Raw genomic sequence first — 21,932 nt, 5'->3', positions numbered from 1 at the left:
GCAAAAGGAACTCTTTTAGGGTAACAGTGATGTTCTAGGTCTTGATTGTGGTGGTGGTTACATGGGTATATATGCTTGTCAAAAAACTGCACTCTTAAAGTGAGTTCCATTTATTGCTTATAAATTATACCTCAATTAAGTTGAATAAGAGAAATTAACAATGAGATTCCATTTCAAACCCTTCATATTGGCAAAAATGTTAAAAAAAAACTGGCAGCATTGAGTGTTGGTGAGGATATGGGGAAAGGGGAAATCTTCTTTGTTATTGATGGAAATTTACTTCCCGTATGTACATTGGTGCAACCACTGTGGAGAGCCATTAGGAAAATAATTTGGCAGTTTTCAGTAAGTCAAAGATGTACACACTTGTGAGCTAGCAATTCCATTCCTAATCGTGACCTAGAGACACTCTCACGGGGGTATACCAGGGATACAAGCTGACAGCAGCAAAAAATCAGAAACAATCTCAGTATCTGTCAACAGGAACATAGATTGATAACTTTTGGTGTAGTCATTTACAAGAGCCAAGTAGATTGGTATATCTCAACATGGACAGAGATAAAACGTTGAGTGACAAAAGCAAGTTGTAGAATGATCCATATAATGTGATACCATTTATGTAAATTAAAGCCACATAAAACAACACTATGTATTGTTCATGGGTATGTGTATGTGTGTATAAAAGTGTAAAAAGTGAACTAGAAAGATGAACATCAAACTCATGACAGTGATTGACTGTGGGGAGTGGAGGAGGGGAAAGGGACAGGGTAAGTAGTAATTAAAGGGATTTTGGCTTTATTAGTAATGTTGTATTTTTTAAACAAATTTCCTTTTGGGGAACGATATTGACAAAATTAAATACACTTTTTTTGTATTTTTAGTATTTTTCATAGTAAATATTTTAAAAGGAAAGTCGTACATTAATCTTTCAAGAAAACCATTGTGAAGAGCGTTGGTGTAAATCTGTCCATACTTCTTATGTACGTGCAAATAAACATATAGTATATACATATAGTTTATGTACATTATATATATACTATATGCATATAGTATATGCATATATATGTGTATATAATTTTTGCATTAATAGGTTCCTACTATACATCCCGTTCTGGGACTTGGTATTTCTCACACATGGATATCATGGACATTGTTTCATATTAGTAATATTGATTTCAATTTTCCTTTAAAAAATTCTGTGATATTTTATTGTGTGGATATGCCATGATTTATTTATTTAACCCATTATCATTGATGGACATTTCAATAATTTCTTCTTCTTTTTTATTTTTTTACTGTTATAAGCAACATGGCAGTAAACATCTTTTGATATATGTGTTTGCATAGTAATGCAATTACTTCCTCAGATAGATTCTTAGATGTGAAATTGTGGGTCAAAGCAAAACACTCAACATTTTAGTAAATATGACCAAATTTCCCACTAGAACTTTCTTCAGTGATGGAAATTTTCTCTGTTTGCACCTGTCCAGTACCCTAGCCACTAGCCACAGCTGGTCGCTGAGCACTTGAAATGGGACTACGTGTGACTAAGGAACTAAAGTCTTAATTTTATTTAGTTTTAATTGTAATAGCTGCATGTGGGTAACAGCTATTATGGGACTAGAGCGTTGGTATCATTTTTCTCTCTTATCAGTTATGAAAGGAAGCACTTGTTTCCCCTTTGCCTTCTTAGCATCAGTGAGTGCTCGAATTGTGTTCAGACCCTGAGAACAGAGTGGAGGGTGGGAGGGCGTGCCCTGAGGCCCCCACAGCTGCTTTTATCTGTTTGTTTAATCTATTTTATTTGTTCGCCTTCCATGGATATTTGTTTCAAATTCTTTTTTTTTTTGGCTACACGGCCTGCGGGATCTTAGTTCCCCAACCAGGGATCAGACCTGTGCCCCTTGCAGTGGAAGCACCAAGTCTTAACCGCTGGACCTCCAGGGAATTCCTGATGATTCATTTCAGAAAAAATTCTATGGCTAAACATTTTGAAAAGCTCTAAGTTAAGGTCTTTCCAAGCCCCTTTCAGCTCAGAGAGGCCAATCTGATTAAGCAGAGTTCCACACGGGTCATCTGTTTGCAGTTAAGTCTCCCTGGTGAACGTGATGAGAAGTCACCCTGCTGACTGTCAGCATCTTAAGTATCTGCTTCCTCTCTTTTAGGGTAAAGAACCCAAAGCTGTCATCAGCATCAAGGACTTGAATGCCACCTTCCAGACAGAGAAGATAGGGAACCCCCATGGGCTGCAGATCACCTACCGAAGAGAGGGCCACGTCAGGAACCTGTTTGTGTATCACGAGAGTGGGAAGGTGAGAGCCTCCAGCTTGCTGACCCCCTTGCGCAGCAGCCTCCTGAGATCTGCTGCTGCTGTTCACGTTAACCTATTGTCACTTTTTTTTTTTTGGGGCCACACCACGTGGCTTGTGGGATCTTCGTTCCCCAACCAGGGCCCACGGCAGTGAAAGCACCGAGTCCTAACCACTGGAATGCCAGGGAATTCCCTATTGTCGCTCTCTAGTTGGAGACAGAGGTACAAGTAAAGCAGAGCGAGATCAGGGAGAGCAACCTGGTGGGTACCAGGGGTGCGTCTGGATGGTGCACAACCGTCAAGGGGCATCCACTTAGCAGAAGGGACTATGCCCAGGGCTGGCAAGTCAGGTGGGGCCGGAGATTCCAAATATGGGAGGAGGAATGGATCAAAGCCTGGGCAACGCGCACTCCACGGCCTTGCTTCTCAGCGTTTGGTCCGGCACCAACAGCATTAGCCATCACCTGCGAGCTTCTTAGAACTAGAGTCTCGGGCCCACCTGGACCTACCGAATTAGAAGCTGCATTTTAACAGGATCCCCAGGTGATCCTTATGCGCACTGAAGTTTGGGGAAAACACCACTTAAAGGTCCAGGAAATGGACTCCATCGGAGAAGAGCAGGCCAATAGTACAGGTTCAAGAGAATAAGCTGGGTCCAAATGAGCAGGGTCATGTGACCGGGCAAGGGTCAGAGATGCTAAGTCGAGGTGAGGAGGGGCAAAGGTGGAGGCTGACATTTTGTGAGTTTCTTTTTAATTCTGCGCCAGGTGCTCTTCTTGGCAGTCACGATACATCATTTCTTAATCTTCAGATCAACCCTGGAAATGTTTTATCCCCGTGTTACAGAGGCATGGGCATGTTAAATAATTTGCTCAAAGTCACGTATGGTTCCTGAGCCCTGCACCCATTTCACCTCCCCAAGTGCCTCTGCTGGAGGAAGGACCCTTGGCAGCAGGAGCCAGGAACCAGATACAGGGACTCGATCTTCCCATAAGGCCCTAGCGCTGGGATGGTGACCATGGATCACCCTCCCAGCAGGCTTCACGCTCCCTCCACATTCTGGGCTGACTTCCTGGTGTGGTCTGAAGAGCTGGGTTTGGAGTCAGAAGCTGGGGTTCTGGTTCTGCCACTCCCAGCTGTGTTATTAGGGCAGGTTCCTTCCCTCCCTAAGTCTGCTTGTTTATGGTTGATAACGTCCACCTCCCAGAGGGGTTTTGAGAGTTGAGTGACCATGAACCACGAACGTGAAAGCATCTCATTACGGTGAAGTGCACTGTAAACATTAGTTGCTACTGTAATTTGTTCATGATTGTGGCAGCTGCAGAAGAAGACAAACTCTTGTGAGTCGTTTCACATCTGTGTCATTTATGCATTCACGAATTCACTCTTTCGGTAAATCCTTATCGCACTCCTCCCCGCAATGTGCACAGCACTGGGGTGTGTAGTGAGTGGGGCAGAGCCATGAGTGGGGTTCTGGGATCTCAGAGTCTCGGGTGGCAGATGGGGAAATAAGGCACTGATGATGCTGTGTGAGGATGGGCTGGAGGCCGTGCTAGGGACACACAGGAGACATATAAGTAGCCTAGTCTGGGGGGTGGGTGGGCTGGAAGGGGGCAGTCAAAAAAGGCTTTCCAGAGGAAGGAGCATCTATTTAAGAATTGTGTGAATATGCTGAAAAGGAGAACACTCAAACCAGCTTAAACAGGACATGAATAGGAAAGATATAGGAGTGTTTATTTATTTCAAGGGCCAGTAGTATGGCTTGGCCTCCTGAGAGATTAGAATCAGGAGCTGTGGTGTGTATGTGTGTTTAAGAGAGAGAGAGAGAGAGAGAGAGAGAGAGAATACACTCTAACAGCAACACATTGTTCTGTAAAACCAGGAGTGCGAGTAATGTCTCTCTTGTTTGTTTCTCTAAATTCAACCATCTCATTCCCCAAATTGCCAAGAAATCTATTATCAGTCATCTTTCTCGGCTCCCTCCCTTGGCTTTACTAGAATCTTGGGACTTATGCAGTGTGGGAGACATGGAGGAGATGCCTGGTTTTCAGTCCACATTGGGCTCACTGCTGTAGTCCCATGTCCAGACTGGCTGGATACCAGTGGCTACCCCTCCACCCGCGCGAAAGCTACGAGGACTTTTGCTGCAGTGCCCAAGGTCTCGGACAATTACGGTACCTGGCTCCCTACCACTGACCCAGTTGTAGAGCTACCGGCAACCTGGTTCTGGCCGGTTTCCTCTTTCCCTGGATGCCTCAGCTTCTCCCTTAGATGGGCATAAATGGGAGTCGGGGGGGGGGGGGGGAATGCTCAAACTCATGCCCACAGGAGCCAGGTGGGCAATTGAAAAGTAAAGTGGACAGCCTTAAGGCTGTGGCAAACAGGAACACCTGTATAGAGGACTGAAACAGACAAAACTTCAGGAGCCAAACAAACCTGTATGCAGGTTGGATTTTGCCCCGGAGCCACCAGTTTGTGACCAAAGAGCCCTTCCAAAGTGGAGGCCTAGGTGGGTCTTTCATGGGATGGTCCCATTCCCTTAGTGCCTGAGCCTCTAGAAGTTTCTTAACACCCAGGACAGGAGAGCTCCGAACTCAGGAATACGGGGCCGGCAAGTTTGACCTGCAAGAGAGAAAGGGTAATGATATTTCATACCTTTGAAACCAAATTCAAATGAATTTCTCAATCACCGTATTACATCTAAGTGCAGCACAGCAGCTATTTGAACAAGTCTTTCAGCTAGCTCCCCCAATTCCAAATTCCTGGGAGAAAGAATCTGATAAGCCCTGTCCAGCCTCTGCATTTGTCCAGTTGCTGTGGTCAAGAGTGGGTAGAATCATAGCAGCAAGCGTGGCTGCGACTGTGGGTGAGTGGTGTGTGCCTGAGAATGGGCGGGGCAGTTCTCATAGAATCAGGGCTTGCGTGGAGCAGAAATCTATTGCAATATCTAAACTCACCCTCAGGATGAGTAGAATGTTCTAGGTAAAAGGTGTGTCGGGGGTGAGGGCAGAGAGTTGGGTGAGGCTGAGTGTTTCAGGAAAAGGTAATAGCATGTGTTGGGATGGGGTGTGGGGGGAGGCGGGGCAGGGATTGCAATGGTTTTGTATGGAAGGAGCTCAGAGGGCAAAGAACTTAGACTCTCTTCCTGAGGGTAGTGGAGAGGACTCTAAGCTAGACTCCATTAGATTTGCAATTCGAAGATCACTCTGGCTGCCATAAGGAGGCCTGAAAGGAGCCTGGCAGAGCAGAGGCAGAGCCAGCTGGATAAAGTGAGAGACGATCGTGGGCACTGCCGAGGGAGGTGTTCTCCCAGAGGGACACAGAAGGTCCAAGCCAGCTTTAGCCCAAGTTGCACTCCAGGTGATGGGCATCCGCATCGGAGGAGCATCCCCAGGTGCACCTGCCCCCACCTGAAAGCCAGTCTTTGGCCTCTGAGGACCCTTGCTTCTCAAAGTGTGTCCCAATGACCAGCGTCATATCACCTGAGAGCTTGTTAGGAATGCAGAATCTCAGGCCCCACCCCAAACCCACTGAATACAAATCTGCGTTTTAATGAGATCCTCAGGTGATTCACACACACATTAGAAAGAGCCAAGCACTGTCCTAGGCCATTGCATAACTCCTATGTGGTCCGCCTTGGTCCTTTCCCATGGCTCTGGGGATCTCCCTGTCAGTGGCTTCCCACTTGCTCGGGTGATGCCCCTGGGCTCGGGCACTGTCCTCCCAGATGCCTGTGAACAGCCCACAGGCCCCTGAGTGGGACTGGGGGTGCGTGCATGTGCCCAGACCTGAAGGTCCAGCTGGCTTCTTGCCTCCAGCCTCAGCTCCCCCACTACTCTGTCTCATTGGCTGTCCATCTGTCCTTTGTATTTTTCTCTGCAGGAGATAGTGGACTGGTTCAATGCCCTCCGTGCAGCCCGTCTCCAATACCTAAAAATGGCCTTTCCTGAGCTCCCGGAGCCTGAGGTGAGCTAAATGTGGACCCCAACTTCCACATCTCCTCTCTGCCATCTCCTTTGCTTCTTGTCTGCTGACCTCGAAGACACTCAGAGGCCAGCCTCAGTTTGTTTGCAGGAAATACCTTGAGATTTGGGGTTGGGGAACTCAGTGGGAAACCAAAAGCTTTCTCCTGGGGAGTCTGGGGGTTATGGCCTCACCCCTGGCAAGGCAGCCTCCAAATAGTGGGTCAGGCTGTCCTGTTCGGGATGCATGGCTACCACCCACAGTGTCAAAGGGCTCAGGAGTTGAGCATCTCTCTCTCACCCCTTCTCCCACTAAAATGCACGAATGGTCCCTCACATACTGCTTATGCAGTGCTTTCGAGCCCCTTGTATCTTGTAATCCCTTTTATCTAGTAATCCCTTGCAGCCAGCAGTTAGGTGAGTGTGATTATTCCCATTTCACTGATGAGAAACTGAGTCCCAGGAAGGTCAAGCGCATAACCAAAGGTGTTCTTCACATTCGAACATTCCCCCCTTTACCCTTTCATATTCTGGTATAAGGAAGGTAGTGGGATCTTACCCATTATCATTCTAACAGGAACAGTCTGCCTTTCATGGCCTAGGTAGTGGGGAGCCTGAGAACTTCATCTGATTGCCCTCAGATGTCTGGAGCATCCATCTACATCTCTCAGGCTTGGCTGGGGAAGCTGTATAGTGGGCTGGAGGATGCTGCCCTGAGCCAGGAGGCCTAGGCTCTTGTGGACGTTCTGCTGCTAACTTGCTGTGTGACAACTGCGGGTTGACTCACCTCTCTGTGCATCTGTTCCCACATCTGTAAGATGGTGCTTGGTCTGGGTCATCTTCAGGGTCCCTTCCAACCCTGAGGTGCTGTACTCTGGTCCCTGTCTTAGGCCTGCTCTAGGAGGATTTTGTAAGAGATAGGGGTGGAGAGACCATGTTAGTCCTGGGACTTCTTTTTCCTTTTAATATTTATTTATTTAATTAATTTATTTATTTTCTTTCTTTCTTTCTTTTTTTTTTGCTGCGTCGGGTCTTCGTTGCAGCACTCGGGATCTTCGCTGAGGCATGAGGGATCTTTTCGGTGCGGTGCACGGGCTCTTTTTTGTGGCGCACGGGCTTCTTTCTAGTTGTGGCGTGCGGGTTTTCTCTCTCTAGTTGTGGCGCATGGGTTCCAGGGCGCATGGGCTCTGTAGTTTGCAGCACATGGGCTCTCTCGTTGAGGCGCACGAGCTCAGTAGTTGTGGCCTGCGGGCTTAGCTGCCTTGCGGCATGTGGGATCTTAGTTCCCCCACCAGGGATCGAACCCAGGTCCCCTGCGTTGGCAGGCAAATTCTCTACCACTGGACCACCGGGGAAGTCCCAGTCTTGGAACTTTCTTAATCCCAACTGTTAGACCCTCCTTGGAAGCCTAAGTGTTCCTTAATGCCCAAGTTTGCAGGGAGCAAAGTGTCTGGAACAGGGGTCCATTCCAGATGCACTGAGGTGGCAATTCTCCAGGAGCAGTTCCAGCTAGACCCGGCTCAGGGCCCTCCCGGTCTGCAGAGTCAGCACTGGAGCTGGTGACTGCCTGCTTCCGTGGGCGGGGCGCTGGGGGTGCTGACTGCTGGCTGGAGAGGATGGAGGACAAAGTGCAGATGCCCAGCCTCATTTGTCTGGGCCGGCTCTCCAACTCTGCTGACCCCTGCGGAGGAAACTGGTCTTTGGCCAACATCCTCAATGCCCTCTTGCCTCCCTCATCCACCATTGTTACCCCTTATCCACTCCCAGTTTCCTCCCCGCCCACCTCTCTCCCCATCTTTCTTCCCCCCATGTCTACCTATGACGTGAGGTCCTGGGCAACCACCCAGGCCTGGCTCGAGCTCAGGGATCCAGATGCTGGAAACCTGGGGAGCCCAAGCGGGGTTGTGGTCCTGTGATAAGAAAACGCATGAACCCAAAGTCAGAGAAGCTGACGTGTTACGTAGGACAAGTCCCCTCACCTCTCTGAGCCCCAGTTTACTCATCTGTCACCATGAGGACAATCCCTGCCTCCAGGGCTGCCGTCAGTCCAGTGAGCAGGGTGTCTAAGGTACAGTGACCAGAACCCCATCCACGTGCTTTTTCTTCTTCTTCCATTGGCTTCCCGAGGCCTAGACTCCCCCTGCTGTGGCTCCAGTTCAGACGACTGAGCTGTCAGGACTTCTCTTCTCTCCAAATGAAGGAATTAAAGCCTACAGAATGCATTTTAGGGAAAGCAGAGTGTCGTCCTTTATATTTTCGTTTTGAGCTCACGATTTTCTCCCTTTCAGACTTTCCACTCCTATTCCCAGATGTCATGTCTGCTTCGTCCCTGCCCTGGGCTCAGGCTCTGGAGAACCCCTGTGTTTTCAGAAACCTGGGCTGTCACTTGAAACTCTAGACTTGCCAGTTGACACCCTGGAGCATAGGAGACCAGCATCAACCCCTGGAAGCTTCTCTGAGCATAGGATGGCAAGTTGGAAGGGATCCTGCAGATCACATAGGCCAGTATCCTCATTACGTAGTGGGAAATAGGCCCAGAGAGGCATAAGGTCTTACCAAGGTAACACAGCTGGTTGAGGTAAGACCTGGAGCTAGAACTCAGGTCTCTTGACTCCTAGTCCAGAGCTTTCTCTACTTGCCCACCCTGCCATCACCTCCTATGGCCCTGGGTCAGAATCCCCACCAATGACCAGGTCTTGGCCAAGGGCCTGATCAGAGGGTTCTGCCGTGTTTATACTTTAGCATCATAGAGTAGCGGTAGGGGTACCACTAGTGTCTGTAGGGTGTCCATCGCCTCTAGATGTGAAAGCTCTTCATCCTACCAATGACATGTCTTTGAGAAAATCCACAACCACGTCTCTGAGGCCTGGTTTGTTCATATATACAACGAAGATGATAATATCCACCTCACAGTGTGGTTGAGAATTACGCGCAGAGCCTGACACACAGTAGATCCTCAGAATATGCCCACCTGACACCAGGAGGGTCTCCTCAGAGCCTTGCCTGTGTCCTTCTCCTGGAGTTGCTGAAGGAATCCCTAAACCAAGTCTTGAAACTAAGACTTGGCTGTGCTGGTAAGCTCTGCAGACATCTGGGGTGCTGTTGTCTGGCTCTGTTGAAATGTTAATGTTGCGTCCATACCAAATATAACCCCCGAACCACGTGTACACATCCTTCCCCATTCCAAACTTCCCCTTTTTTGGGGAGCCAAGTTCGGTGGGGACCCTCGGGCTCCTGGGTGTGAGGCAGGGGTGTCAGTGTGTGTCTTTCTTCCCCCAGCTTGTGCCCCTCATCACCAGGAACTACCTCAAGCAAGGCTTCATGGAAAAGACTGGTCCAAAGGTATATCTCCCGGGGAGACTTTCGTGGCCCCTGTCCCAGTGGGCAGTAGGGCAGAATTTGGGAGGTGGGAAAATGGAGAACCAGGGGCAGAGAGGAGGGAGGAAGGGGAAGTAACTGGATGTTTGTGAGTTCCGGGGCTGGAGGATCAAGTGGAGACCAGGTGGCTGGAGTGTGGTCCAGCATGGCTGAGGTGCTTCTCCCTGTAATTGGGCATCCTCCCGCTTTATCAACATCACCATTAGCTTCTGTCTTCTTAACACCATCTAACTGATCTTACTCTTGGGAAAGCATAGCTGAAAAGGGACTCCTTGGGGGACAGCTTTTGACTTTCCAGAACCCTCGTGTGTTCTGTGCTGGGGCCCTACCAGGACCGTTCAAGTGACGCAGGGACTAGTGATCAGTCTGAGAGAACACACCTATATATACCCGTGCTTGGGTGCCCAGCTGCATGCTGCTGGGTTGAGGCTCAAAGTCAGAAGATGGAGATGGTAGGGGGTTGTGACGGGTGGAAGCAGGGAAGGGAGGAGGGAAAGGGAGAAGGAAGGGAAAAGTAGAGGAGCTCCCTAAAAAAGAACCCCAAAGCGACAGCATTCCAGTGCGTTGTGTTTTTTGTTTGTTTGTTTGTTTGTTTTTAAGATGTAATATGGTGACAGGATGCTTGCTAAGATGCCAGTGAAAGGTGTTAGGCAATCAGGGTAAAGAAAGCCTCAGGCAGCTGGAAAACTTGTAAAAGGGTTGCAGGTTCTCTTCCTTCACCAGCTGGTAGCACCGCCCTCCCTGTGGCTCTGGCCAGGGGCTTTCCTTCCCCTGACCTAGGATAGAATTCGGCCAAGGCCAGCACTTTCAGAAGCGCTGAGCAGTAGCCACTTCTGATTTCCCAGCTTCCTTTTTCTGAGACTTCTTGTCCACAGCCTGAGAAAGGGGTAAAATGCTTCTTCCAACCCACACAGGCAGCACCTGGAGGCAGCAGGGCGAAGCTGGGGCTGGGGCAGGGGGTGGGATGGGTGGGGGAGAGATGGGGCGGAGCCTGCAGAGCTCTAGGCCTGGGGAGGGGCGCTGGGGTGTGCGACTGCGGGGCTGGGACCCGCCGGCTCCCTCGGCCTGGCCTAGGATGGCCCTCTGACCTCTGTCCCCACCGCCTGGCCGAGCCTGGTACGAGGTTTCCTTTTTTGCAGCAGAGAGAGCCTTTCAAGAAAAGGTGGTTTGCCCTGGATCCCCAGGAGCGGCGGCTGCTCTATTACAAGAACCCGCTGGTAAGAGCCACTGCCAGCCCCGCCGCTGTGCACCTGCAGGCGGAGGTGGGGTCAGTGCTGGTCGGGAACCACGGGGAAGCGACAGGGCTGGAGAAACCCAGCCAGAGGCACACCTCCATCGTCACCTGTCTCTAAGTCAGTCTGTGCATGGAGCTGTGCTCTCCCTCACCTTCAGGAAGTCCTTTATGTGTGTCCAAAATGCTGCCGATGTATCAGTAGCTAAGACAGATGTTTCCCGGCAGGACTCTCTTCCAACCGGAGGCTGTGGAGTGTAGCAGTTGGGAGTGAGGGCTCTAGAACTCGACTGTCTGGGCTCCGGTTCCAGCCCTGCCACCTTTAGGGCTGCGCTCTGGGCAGAGCACTCAGCACTCTGTGCCTCAGTTTCCTCCCCCAGAAAATAGGCTTCATAACACTGCCCTCCTCAGAGGCTGCCGTGAGGATGATCACATGAGTTACTACGTGTAAAGTTCTTGAATTCATGGTGCAGAGTTAACTCTCTGTAAATATTAAGTACCGTTTAAACAGATGCCGTGTGTGATGTCTTTTATGGTTTGAGCCTTTTAAATTCTGGGTCCCATCTAGCCGAAATCCCCAGCAGAAGCCCCACCCAACACACACACCTCTTACTAAAATGGACCTGGGGGGCTGTCAGGCCTGCAGGTGGCCCTCAGCCCCAGGTGTGGCCTCTGACGACCTGTGTCTTCTATTTTCAGGACGCCTTTGAGCAGGGCCAGGTATTTCTCGGGAGCGATGAGCAGGGGTACCAGGTGTATGAAGACCTGCCTAAGGGCATCCGAGGGAATCGCTGGAAAGCCGGCATCACCGTCGTCACCCCGCAGCGGAGATTCATCTTCACCTGCCCCAGCGAGAAGGAGCAGCGCGAATGGACGGAGAGCCTTCGGGATGTCCTCTCCCGCCCCCTGACGCCCCTCAACCTCCTCAGTAAGATGCAGGGCTTGTTCCTTTGGCTGAGGGCAGCAGGCAGAAAGGGGCTTCTTCACTTGGGTTCAGCTGTGAGCCCTGGAACTGGGGTCACGGCTCCCGACTGCCCTCTTTCCATTTTCTTCTCTTCCTGCCAAAGAAAAGTTCAGACAGTGCACAGTATTGCCAGGGAACCCTCTCTGTGCACGCTTAGTTCCTCTATCAGGAGCCTTTCTCTAGCCACGTCTGGAGGAGTTTCGCTCTGGCAGAGTCACTTAGATCCGCTTTTCTGCCCTGCTCAGTCCAAGAGCCTAGCAGCCTCTCTGTCCCTCCACCCTCTGCCCCTGAGTCCCTTTTCTCATGAGAAAACTCTGGCCTGTTATTAAGGTCACAGCGCTGGGCAGCTCCCGGGATTTTGGACTACTCCCCGCTCATAGAGGGAAGGCTATTTTTAGGGGTCTTCTTTTCTCTGGGTCCTTTCATGTGTCTGCCCCTCTCCTGTTCTTCCCCTTCACCCCAGATGTGTCACAAGCAGGCTTCCCCATCTGCAGACAGCCCCGTGAGAGGAGGGGAGACATTCTGAGCCTAGAGCAGGAAACTTCTGGCCCAGGGCCTGGCTTCTGGGACACCAAGGAGAAGTTCTTTGTTTGGAAAAGTACAGTCTGAGCAAGTGACCCCACACAGCCCCTTTGGAGAAACCCTTGTACCCTTTGAGTCTGACCAGGATAAACACAAACTTGCTTCACTTTCCGAAATCCCAAGGCCAAAGAGCCTCAGAAATGGGCTTGGAAGTTGTTAGTGAGGCAGCTGGTGCTTTTTTCCTCTGGGGGCCTGTGTGTCTGAGTCTCTGTTTTTCTCTGTTTCCGTGTCTGACTCTCTGCTTTTCTCTCCTTCTCTGGTGTGTGTGTCCCCTCTGTCTGTCACCTTTTCAGTCTGTTTTTTATTCCGGTTCCCTCTATCATCGTCCCCCTGTCCCCCTGCTGTCCCTGCCCTCCAGTGGGCCTGCATTGGCATGGCCACGCCCCCCAGCCCTCTTCTTGTTCCCCTTGCAGCTGCATCAACAGAGAGTGGCTACAGCAGCAGGTGACCCACTGGCCAGCCAGCGCACCTGGTGGGAAGGAGAAGTTTTCACCTTGGCCTTGGGGGCCCCGCAGGAGTGCCCCACAGTCGGCAGCTATCACGGGCTGTGAACTCTGCCGAGACGGAAGCTTTGGCCTTTATCTGCCGGCTCTCTGGGCTTCCCCGCTACCCAGCTCTGGGGGTCTGAGGATCTGGTAAATGTCCTCAGGGCCCAGGACATCTGAAATGAAGGCATTGCAATGGAAAGGCACCCACAGCATCGCACAAGTGGCATGCTTGCTGAAAACAAGAACAGCAACAACAAAAAGTTAAATCTGAACCTAACCATAAGGAAACAATCAGACGAGTCCACATGAGAGAAATTCTGCAAAACAACTGGCTGGGCTCTTTGAGAATGTCAGTATCATGAAAGATCAAGTAGTCTGGATCTAGGTTAGAGAAGACTAAAGAGACATAGCAACAAAATGCAGTTCATGATTCTTGATTGGATCCTGGATTTAAAAAAAACAGTTATAAAGGAAATCATTGAGATAACTGGGGATATTTGAATATGGATGTATATTAGCTAGTAATGTTGTAACATTGTGATGATTTTCTATTTGTGTAGGAGGATACTCCTGATCCCAGGGAGTATGTGCTGAGGTGTTCAGGGGTAAAATGTAATCACGTCTACAACTGACTTAAACGGTTCGGCAAAAAATGTGTATGTGTACATGTGTACATATAGAGTATATACATAGATATAGTGTGTGTGCATTTATGTATGAAAGATAGGAAGTGCGGGTGTATACACACACACGTATACACGGGGAGAGAGAGAAAGCGGGCCACTGTGCAAAATGTTAGCAACTGATGAATCTAGATGAAGTATAGCTGCATGTTCATTGTCTAATTCATGTAAATTTTCTATAGGTTTGAAAGTTTTCAAATTTAAAAGTTGGGAAAATTTTTTTTTTTAATCCACTTTTCACTCTTCGAAAGTAGTGGGTTTTCTACATGAATCAAAAATGTTCCTGGGGGAGTTCTACCTTTGTGCACATTTTAGAAGAAATAAAAGCCCAGATAAAGGCTTCCCTGGTGGTGCAGTGGTTGAGAATCCTCCTGCCAATGCAGGGGACATGGGTTCGAGCCCTGGTCTGGGAAGATGCCACATGCCGTGGAGCAACTCAGCCCATGCACCACAACTACTGAGCCTACACTCTAGAGCCCACGAGCCACAACTGCTGAGCCTGCGCGCCTAGAGGCTCTGCTCCGTAACAAGAGAAGCCACTGCAATGAGAAGCCCACGCACCACAACAAAGAGTAGCCCCCGCTCGCCACAACTAGAGAAAGCCCGTGGGCAGCAACGAAGACCCAGTGCAGCCAAAAATAAATACATTAAAAAAAAAAAAAGCCCAGATAATACAAACTAAAAAACCAATGTCCCCATTGACCATCTGTGCACTCTGGAAGGAAAGAAGGAAGCTGAGAAGGCAACTCAGCTGGACCCCAGGACAGAGAGCTCTCCAGCCCGAATGCCGGGTCTGGCCCTGCCACTAATGAGACTGCTGGAAAACTCACTTCCCCACCTCTGTGCCTTGGTTTTTCTCTTTCACATGAGGAAGTTGTACTAACTACTGAAATTCAATGGAAGCAACAAGTATTTTTGAGCACCTCCCAGGTGCCAGGCTGTGTGCCGAGCCCTGGGAACAAGCAGGAACCAGATGACGTGGTCCCCGCTGTCAGAGATTTCAGCCTGCTGGAAGGCAGCCTGTACATGGGGCAGGACAATGAGACCAGTGTTCCGAAAGGGGAAGTGGGGCTGCTGTGAGATGTGTGGCAATAGGGTTCACCCTAACTGACAGGAAGAGGGGAGACTCCTTCCTCTCCAGAAAATGACGTTGAAGTTGAAACCTTAAATTGTTTAGAGGTTAGTCAAAGGGAAGATGGCCAGGAAAACACTCTAGGTTGAGGGAAGAAAATGTTCAGAGGCTCTCAGATGGGAAAGAGGAACTGAAAGAAATCTCAAGTGGCTGAAATGTTAGAGAAATAGATCACCCAGGTCTCTGCTCTGTGAGTCTTTGTCCCTTCGAGTGACGTGGAGAAAGACATTGAGTGTTTTCATTTCAGTGGAGACCCAGAGGGTTGGGAGGGTCTTTAAGACAGTCTCTGCTCTTTATGGGATTTTCCTTTGATCCCCCAATCAGAGGACAAGCAACGTCATCGGGGTGTCTTTCCTGAGGCTTCCTGACTGCCCAGATGAAGACGTGGTTGCTTTCTCTTCTGGCTCCTAAAGCACCTTGAAAATGTTTTTCAGCACCTTCTGGGTTGTATATTAAGGGTCGATCTACTTGTCTGCCTTTTTTTTTTTTTTTTAACATGACCCATGAGCTCTGTTGACTGTACTCTGTTAAGTTCTGAGAATGACAAAATCAGTAAAGGCATAGTTCCACCTTCAAGGAACTTATAGTCCAGAGAGGAAGAAAGAGAAGTAAACAGGCAATAACAAAACAACTTGAAGAGGCAAACTGGCATTCTTAGGATTCCCTCAGCGGGGCAGAGAACAGACACAAGAGATGGAGACAAAGTCCCAGTGAAATGGAATGTCTGGTTTTGGTTGGTTTCTGAGGCCTAGCTGAATCTGTCTTTGGGTTGCCCAAAGATACTTCTGTACTCTTACATTAAATCCTCTTCTCCCTTTTGACTTATTAGTACAAGGAGATTTCCGTTACTTGAATCGGTCCTGACTAATGAAGTTCTCCAAAAGAGGTAATATCTATGCTGAGTCCTGTAGAAGGTACTTGGGTTGGGGTGGGGTGGTGGGGAGACAGAGTGTGTACAAAGGCCCAGAGACAAGAGAGAACATGGCCTGTTCTGGAAATTACAAATAATTGAATATGGCTAGAGCACAGATTGTTGGGGGCAGGAGGGGGGTCAGCTTCCAATAATGATGGAGGAGCTCATATCAGAACAACCATTCCACAGATAACAACTAGAAACTCTGTACAGATTATAACAAAAATTATCTGGAGGCCTTGGAAAATAACCTAAAGCATGCAGAGAGGAGTTGGCACTAGGAAGCAAGGAATGGCAGGGGTGAGTTTCTCATTTTTTCACTTTTCACCTGATGGCAGGCCCCAGTCAGTGCCTCAGAGGGCACTAAAATTCTGATGGAAACCTGCAGTCTTACTGGTTGAAAAATAGAGGACAGAGTTTAGGGCAACTTTAGCAGCAGGGAAGTCTTGGAGAAGAGGGCTACTGAAGGGGAGCCCTGAATTCTACTATCTGCCTGCTCTCTGGAGGAACATAACAGAATCCAGATGTTTGACATTCATAATATCAGGATGCAACCCTAAATTAGTAGACATATGAAGAAACAAGAAAATAACAATTGTACTCAAGAGAAAAAAAATCAATCAGTGGAAACTGATTCCAAGATGCCCCAGATATTGGAATTAGGCAAGAATTTTAAAGCAGCTATTATACCTATGCTCAACAAGTAAGGGAAAATATGATCATAATGAATATACGGATATGACATTTCAATGGAGACATAGAAACTATAAAAAAGAACCAAATGGAAATTCTAGAACTAAAAAATACAATATGTGAAAGAAAAATTCAGCTCAATGGTAAATTGGAAATGACTGATAGTCAGTGAACTTGAAAATATATCTATGGTAATTATCCATTCTGAAAAACAGGGGGAAGTAAAGGATTGAAGAAGTAAAAAGAGAGGACTTCCCTGGCAGTGCAGTGGTTGGGACTCGGAGCTTCCACTGTAGGAGATGTGGGTTTGATCCCTTGTCAGGGAACTAAGATCCCACATGCCATGTGGCATGGCCAAAATTTTAAAAAAGAAGAAGAAGTAAAAAGAAAACCTCAAAAGCTCTAATTTACATGTTATTGGGGTCCCAGAAAGAGAGAAGAGAGAGGTATTGGGGCAGAAGAAAATATTCGAAAATATATTGATTGAAATGTTATTAACCTTGGTGAAAAACATGTAGAGACTCAAGAAGCTTGGCAAACTTCAAGTGTTTAGAATAAATACAAAGAAAACTACATTCAGGTACATTACTGCCAACCTGCTGAAAACCAAAGATAAAGAACAGATTTTGAAAGCAGCCAGAGAAAAATGATACATTACATACAAGGAAATGTTGTTTCTTATCAGAAACAAAGAAAAAAAAATGAATGGACTTCCCTGGTGGTTCAGTGGTCAAGACTCTGAGCTTCCACTGCAGGGGGCGCAGGTTTGATCCCTGGTCGGGAAACTAAGATCCGCGTGCTGGGTGGGGCAGCCAAAAATAAAACCCCAAAGCAAAAACAAAACAGAAACAAAGGAGGCCAGAAGGTGGAAAGACCTCTTTAAAGCGCTAAAAGAAAAAAAATATCAGAACTCTAGAGAAAATATCTTTCAAGAATAAAGGATATGTAGATCTATATCTATCTGTAGAGAGAGCAAACAAAAAAAAAACTTCAGAAAAAGAATAAAGGCAAAATATCACTGAATTGTACACTTAAAAATGAATAAAATGGTAAACTTTATATTTTACCCCCCCAAAAAAGTGCAAAAGGCAGATTTTATTCTTAAAAAGGCAAACAAAAAAAGATATTTCTGGATAAAGATAATTGTACGTTTCTGACAGAACTGCAGTATAAGAAATACTAAAGAAAGTTCTTTGGGGTAAAAGAAAATGATACCGAACAGAAACTCTGATCTTTAGGAAGCAATAAAGTGTAATGGAAATGGTAAAGATATAAATAAATATAAGACTGCCTATTTAAAGCAAGAATTACATGTGTTATGGTTTATACCATCGATAGAGATAATGTATATGACAACTACAGCATGAAGGCCTGGAGTAAATGGAACTCTACACTTTCAAGCTTCTTATATTTTACATGAAGTGGTACAAAATTAGGTCTACATAGATTGTGAAAATTCAAGGATGTATACTGTAATCCTTAAAACAACCACTAAACATATAATGCAAAGAGGTATAGCTAAAAAGCTAACAAGGAAATTAAAACAGAATTTTAAAAAGCATTTGATTAACCCAGAAGAAAGCAAGAAAGGAAGACAAAATGAATATGAAATAGATGAGACAAACTGAAAATAAAGAACAAAAGGGAGACCTTACCATATCAATAATTACATTAAATATTAGTGGATTAAACATTTAAATTAAAATGCAAGATTGTCAGAGTGGATAAGGAAGCATGACCCAATTGCATGATGTTAAAAAGACATTTTAAATCTAAAGACATAGGTAGATTGAAGTTATAAGTGTGGAGAAACATATACCATGCAGACAGTAACAATAAGAAGGCTGGAGAGGCTATACGGAGATCAGATAAAGTATTTTTTCAAGACAAGGAGTAATATCAGAGATAAAGAGTGATGTTTCATAACAATAAAAAGTGTAATTCATCAAAAGACACAACAATCATAGATGTGTATGTGCCTAATACTACATCTCCAAGGTATGTGAAGCCGAAATGGACAAAATTTAAGGGAGAAATAGACAACCATGAATCAAAAAAGAAATCACATGGGAAGTTAGAAAGATTTATAACTGAATGATAATAAAAATAAATGTCAAAATTGAAATGATGCAGCTAGAGCACTAATTAAAGGGAAAGGCATAAGAATCAATGACCTACGGCTGTACTGTCTAATATGGTAACAGTAGCCACACGTTGCCATTGAGGATTGAAATGTTATTAATACAACCAAGGAAATGAATTTTTAATTTTACTTCATTTCATCTAATTTAAAATAATTTAAATTTAAAATAAAAAACTGGAGGAGTTCCCTGGTGTCTAGTGGTTAGGATTCTGCACTTTCACTGCCATGGCCCAGGTTCAATCCCTGGTCAGGGAACTGAGATCCTGCAAGCTGTGCTGTGCGGCCAAAATTTAAAAAAAAAAAAAGTAAAAAATAAAATTAAAAACTGGAGCAGTGTAAGATATTTTTTCTTCAAGCACAACTTAGTTGTTTTGGTAAGACATTTTAATTTAAACATTGCAGTGCATAAGATATTTATTATTTCAGTTGTGGAAAAAAATTTAATGATGAGGAAAAGACTAAAAACTAAATTTTATAAAAATTGAAGTATCTTCAGTTAAGCTGCCAAACAATTACCTGTAGAATACGATGTTTTTTCCTAATAATGTCAAAGATCAGCTGATTCAAAATTTGAAAACAGGCACTTTTCTTTAGTTTTAGGTGAGTTGTGTAATATAAGACTAACAATGAATAATTTGGGTAAGTTTTGTTTCAAAGGACTTTTAAATTTATGAGGAAATATCAATCCACTGCCTAAAAATCAAACTGATGGTGTAGATATTTTTGAATCTTTTACATCTGTAAGAGAAGAATTTCAGGTAGATATGGAAAACCTAATTTTTATTGTGACAGATGGTTCTTTAGCTATGTTCAGTCAAAAATTCAAATACTGAAATTTTAAAATAAGAGGCTGATGATTCTCTTATGATTTTGTTCCATTGTATGACACAAAGTAAAAATATTTATGTTCAGTTTTCTGAAGCAGACTATGAAAACTGTCATGGATACAGTTGTTAAAATTGTTCAGCATGTACATGAAAATGCCAGTCTATAGAACTGTTGAAAGAAATGGAAGACAATTCAGTGATCTCATATTCTTTGCCAATGCTTTTGGTTGAGTTCTGGACAAGTTTTACAATTATTTAGTGTACTCTTAATTTCAACTCAAGATTTTCTTGAAACCAAAGGAATGCTTGCAAAATAGTCGATAATCAAAGACCTAAGGCAGTGTGGTTATGTTTTCTCACTGATATCCCACTGCATATGAATGAGCTAATTTTGAAACTCTAAGGAAAGGTTAATTCGTGACTTAGCTAAGCAGTTACAAGAATTTATGTTGCGATGAAAACATTTAATAATACAAATCAGTAGCAACAATTTTATACACTTTTCTAACATGAATCAATATGCAGAACACTTTAATTATAATCAGTAGTAACATGTAAATTGTCCAAAAATACTATAAGAAAAATTTGCAGGACACTTTATTGATATTGAAGTTGCTCTTAAATTTATGCACTATCCCTTTGAAATAATACTGAGTTTACACTAGAGTTCATGAATTTATTCAACTTGGAGAGGCACAGTTTTCAAACTAATATGCTTTTGCTTTAAAAGAGTTAAATCAATTTTCCCCAAAAGATGAAACAGTTTTGTCAATACAATGTGATATTAAATGGTTTGTTTTCTTATTGTTGAGTTTTGAGAGTTCTTTGTGGATTCTGGATACTAGTCCTTTGACAGATATAGGATTTGCAAATATTTTCCTCCAATCTGTAGCTTTTCATTCTTTTAACAGTGCCAGTGTAGCCTTTTTTAAGTCAAGGCATTGAGGTCAGGGTTTGTGACTTCCTTCGTTTAATGATGATTTTTGTTGGTGACAAGGTTTGGCATTAAAAATATGTTTTGGCTTATATTTGGGTGTTTTGAGTTCATATAAAGTAGAGTGGAAATAAGGGTGATGTATGTCTTGTGAAAATTAATAAAGGGAAACCTCACTCCTGACTGGAGTCAGGAGGCCAGAAGGGGGAAGCTCTGTCATGTACATACCACTCCACATCAATACAGATCCTAATAGGAAGAGAAGTACCTTGCATCTCCAGCAGGAAGTGACACTACTTTACTTCTGCCAGCAGGAGGAAGAAAAAATTTTTTCCTCGCCTGGCAATAGCTCAGCCAATAAAAAGCCACTGTACTTCAAACTCCCAATTTCCTCCAAAGGACCTTTTGTTTCTAGAAGCCCCTCCCAACGTCCCCTTCTTCTCTATAAAAGAGTTTCCTGTCCTTTGCTTAACTGGACTCGCATGTGGCTCACCGTAGTTCCATGTCCTGAATTGCAATTCTTTGCTGCTCCCAAATAAACCCGTTTTCCTGGTAAAATTAACTGGTTGTTCAATTATTTTAGGTTAGCAGTTTACTGACTTCTGTCTTCCCCTGACAAAATATGCTTTGTCCCTTAAGGAATCCAATGAGAGCAAAGCAAAGAAAGGAGCACTGATAGAATATTTTAATGGCAGTTGCACACAAACTCCTTTCCCATCTAACTTAGCATTAGAACTCAGCATCACAGGAACGTGTATTAACACACCTACTTGAATTTAACAATGATGTCAGATTCTATGATAGAAAATGAGTCTGATTTGATGGGTTTGACTATGAGAACTGGCACCACCAGTTAGATTCTGTCGCCCATATTTTGCATGTATTGAATGAGCTAAATTTGCAGCTCCAAACTTTTGAAGGAAATATATTTCAAGCACTTAAGACAAAAGTACCTTTCCCCAAAAAAATTAAATTAACAAAGGTGTATTTAAATGAACAATATTCTAATTTTCCTAGCCCTTTCTGAGTATATCAGGTTAAACAAAATGCCTCTAAGTAAGAGTAACTGGTATAACTGATAGTAGTTTGATAAACCTTGGTAAAGTCTTTTTAGCCTACCTCACAGAAAATAAGAAAGTGGATAATTCTAATGACGTTTGCAACGCAGGTGGTTGCAAATTCTCTGCTTTCAACAAAAAATAAAGGAAAATCTAATCAAGTTGTCAGCTGAGAGATTATTAAAAATAATTTCTGGTGATGAATCACTTATTTTTTTTGCATATATAGATACAGTCATTCCTCAGTATCTGCATGGGATGAGTTCCAGGAACCCCGTGGATAACAAAATCCTTGGATGCTCAACTTCCTGATATGAAATGGCATTCCATGCAAGGTATGAATTTATGATTGAATTTATGGATATGGAAACTGCTGATACAGAGGGCTGACTATATTTCAGAAAGTGTTCAATAAAATGTGTGGCATTTTGTCATCTATTTATATATGTGAACAAGGTTTTTCAGCATTAGCATTTATTAAGAAAATAGAAATAGAATTTATTATTGAACCTTGTCTAATTCTAGTGTTAAGTAATGTTCATCACTCATGTAACTCAATAGCAAAACCTCCCACAAATAATCCAATTAAAAAATGGGCAGAAGACCTATATACTTGTGTATGTGTGCATATAT

The 21,932-nt window shown here is 45.1% G+C and overlaps 1 protein-coding gene across 9 annotated transcripts in view; it reads left to right on the top strand.

Moving 5' to 3' along the window:
* ADAP2 (ArfGAP with dual PH domains 2) overlaps positions 1-21,932 on the top strand; it is a 33,805-nt gene that overhangs the window by 10,068 nt on the left and 1,805 nt on the right. For 4 of the 9 annotated variants that reach the window (XR_004481995.2, XR_001119667.3, XR_004481997.2 and 1 more), the window contains 6 exons: positions 2,166-2,312; positions 6,194-6,277; positions 9,553-9,615; positions 10,791-10,868; positions 11,582-11,810; positions 21,529-21,634. Coding sequence is in view for 3 of the 9 variants with exons in the window: in XM_033423445.2 (XP_033279336.1) it covers positions 2,166-2,312; positions 6,194-6,277; positions 9,553-9,615; positions 10,791-10,868; positions 11,582-11,810; positions 21,529-21,611 (684 nt within the window). In the remaining 6 variants the exon portion in view is untranslated. Of the gene's footprint in view, positions 1-2,165; positions 2,313-6,193; positions 6,278-9,552; positions 9,616-10,790; positions 10,869-11,581; positions 11,811-12,841; positions 20,336-21,528; positions 21,635-21,932 lie in introns of those variants that run through there. The other 5 variants (XR_007473381.1, XR_004481994.2, XM_033423446.2 and 2 more) reach the window with 5 other exon arrangements.

The sequence above is a fragment of the Orcinus orca genome, chromosome 19 (genome assembly GCF_937001465.1).
Source record: "Orcinus orca chromosome 19, mOrcOrc1.1, whole genome shotgun sequence".
Taxonomy (NCBI): Eukaryota; Metazoa; Chordata; class Mammalia; order Artiodactyla; family Delphinidae; genus Orcinus; species Orcinus orca.
Note: the sequence above shows the minus strand (reverse complement) of the source record. Positions and strands in the feature narration are given on the sequence as shown.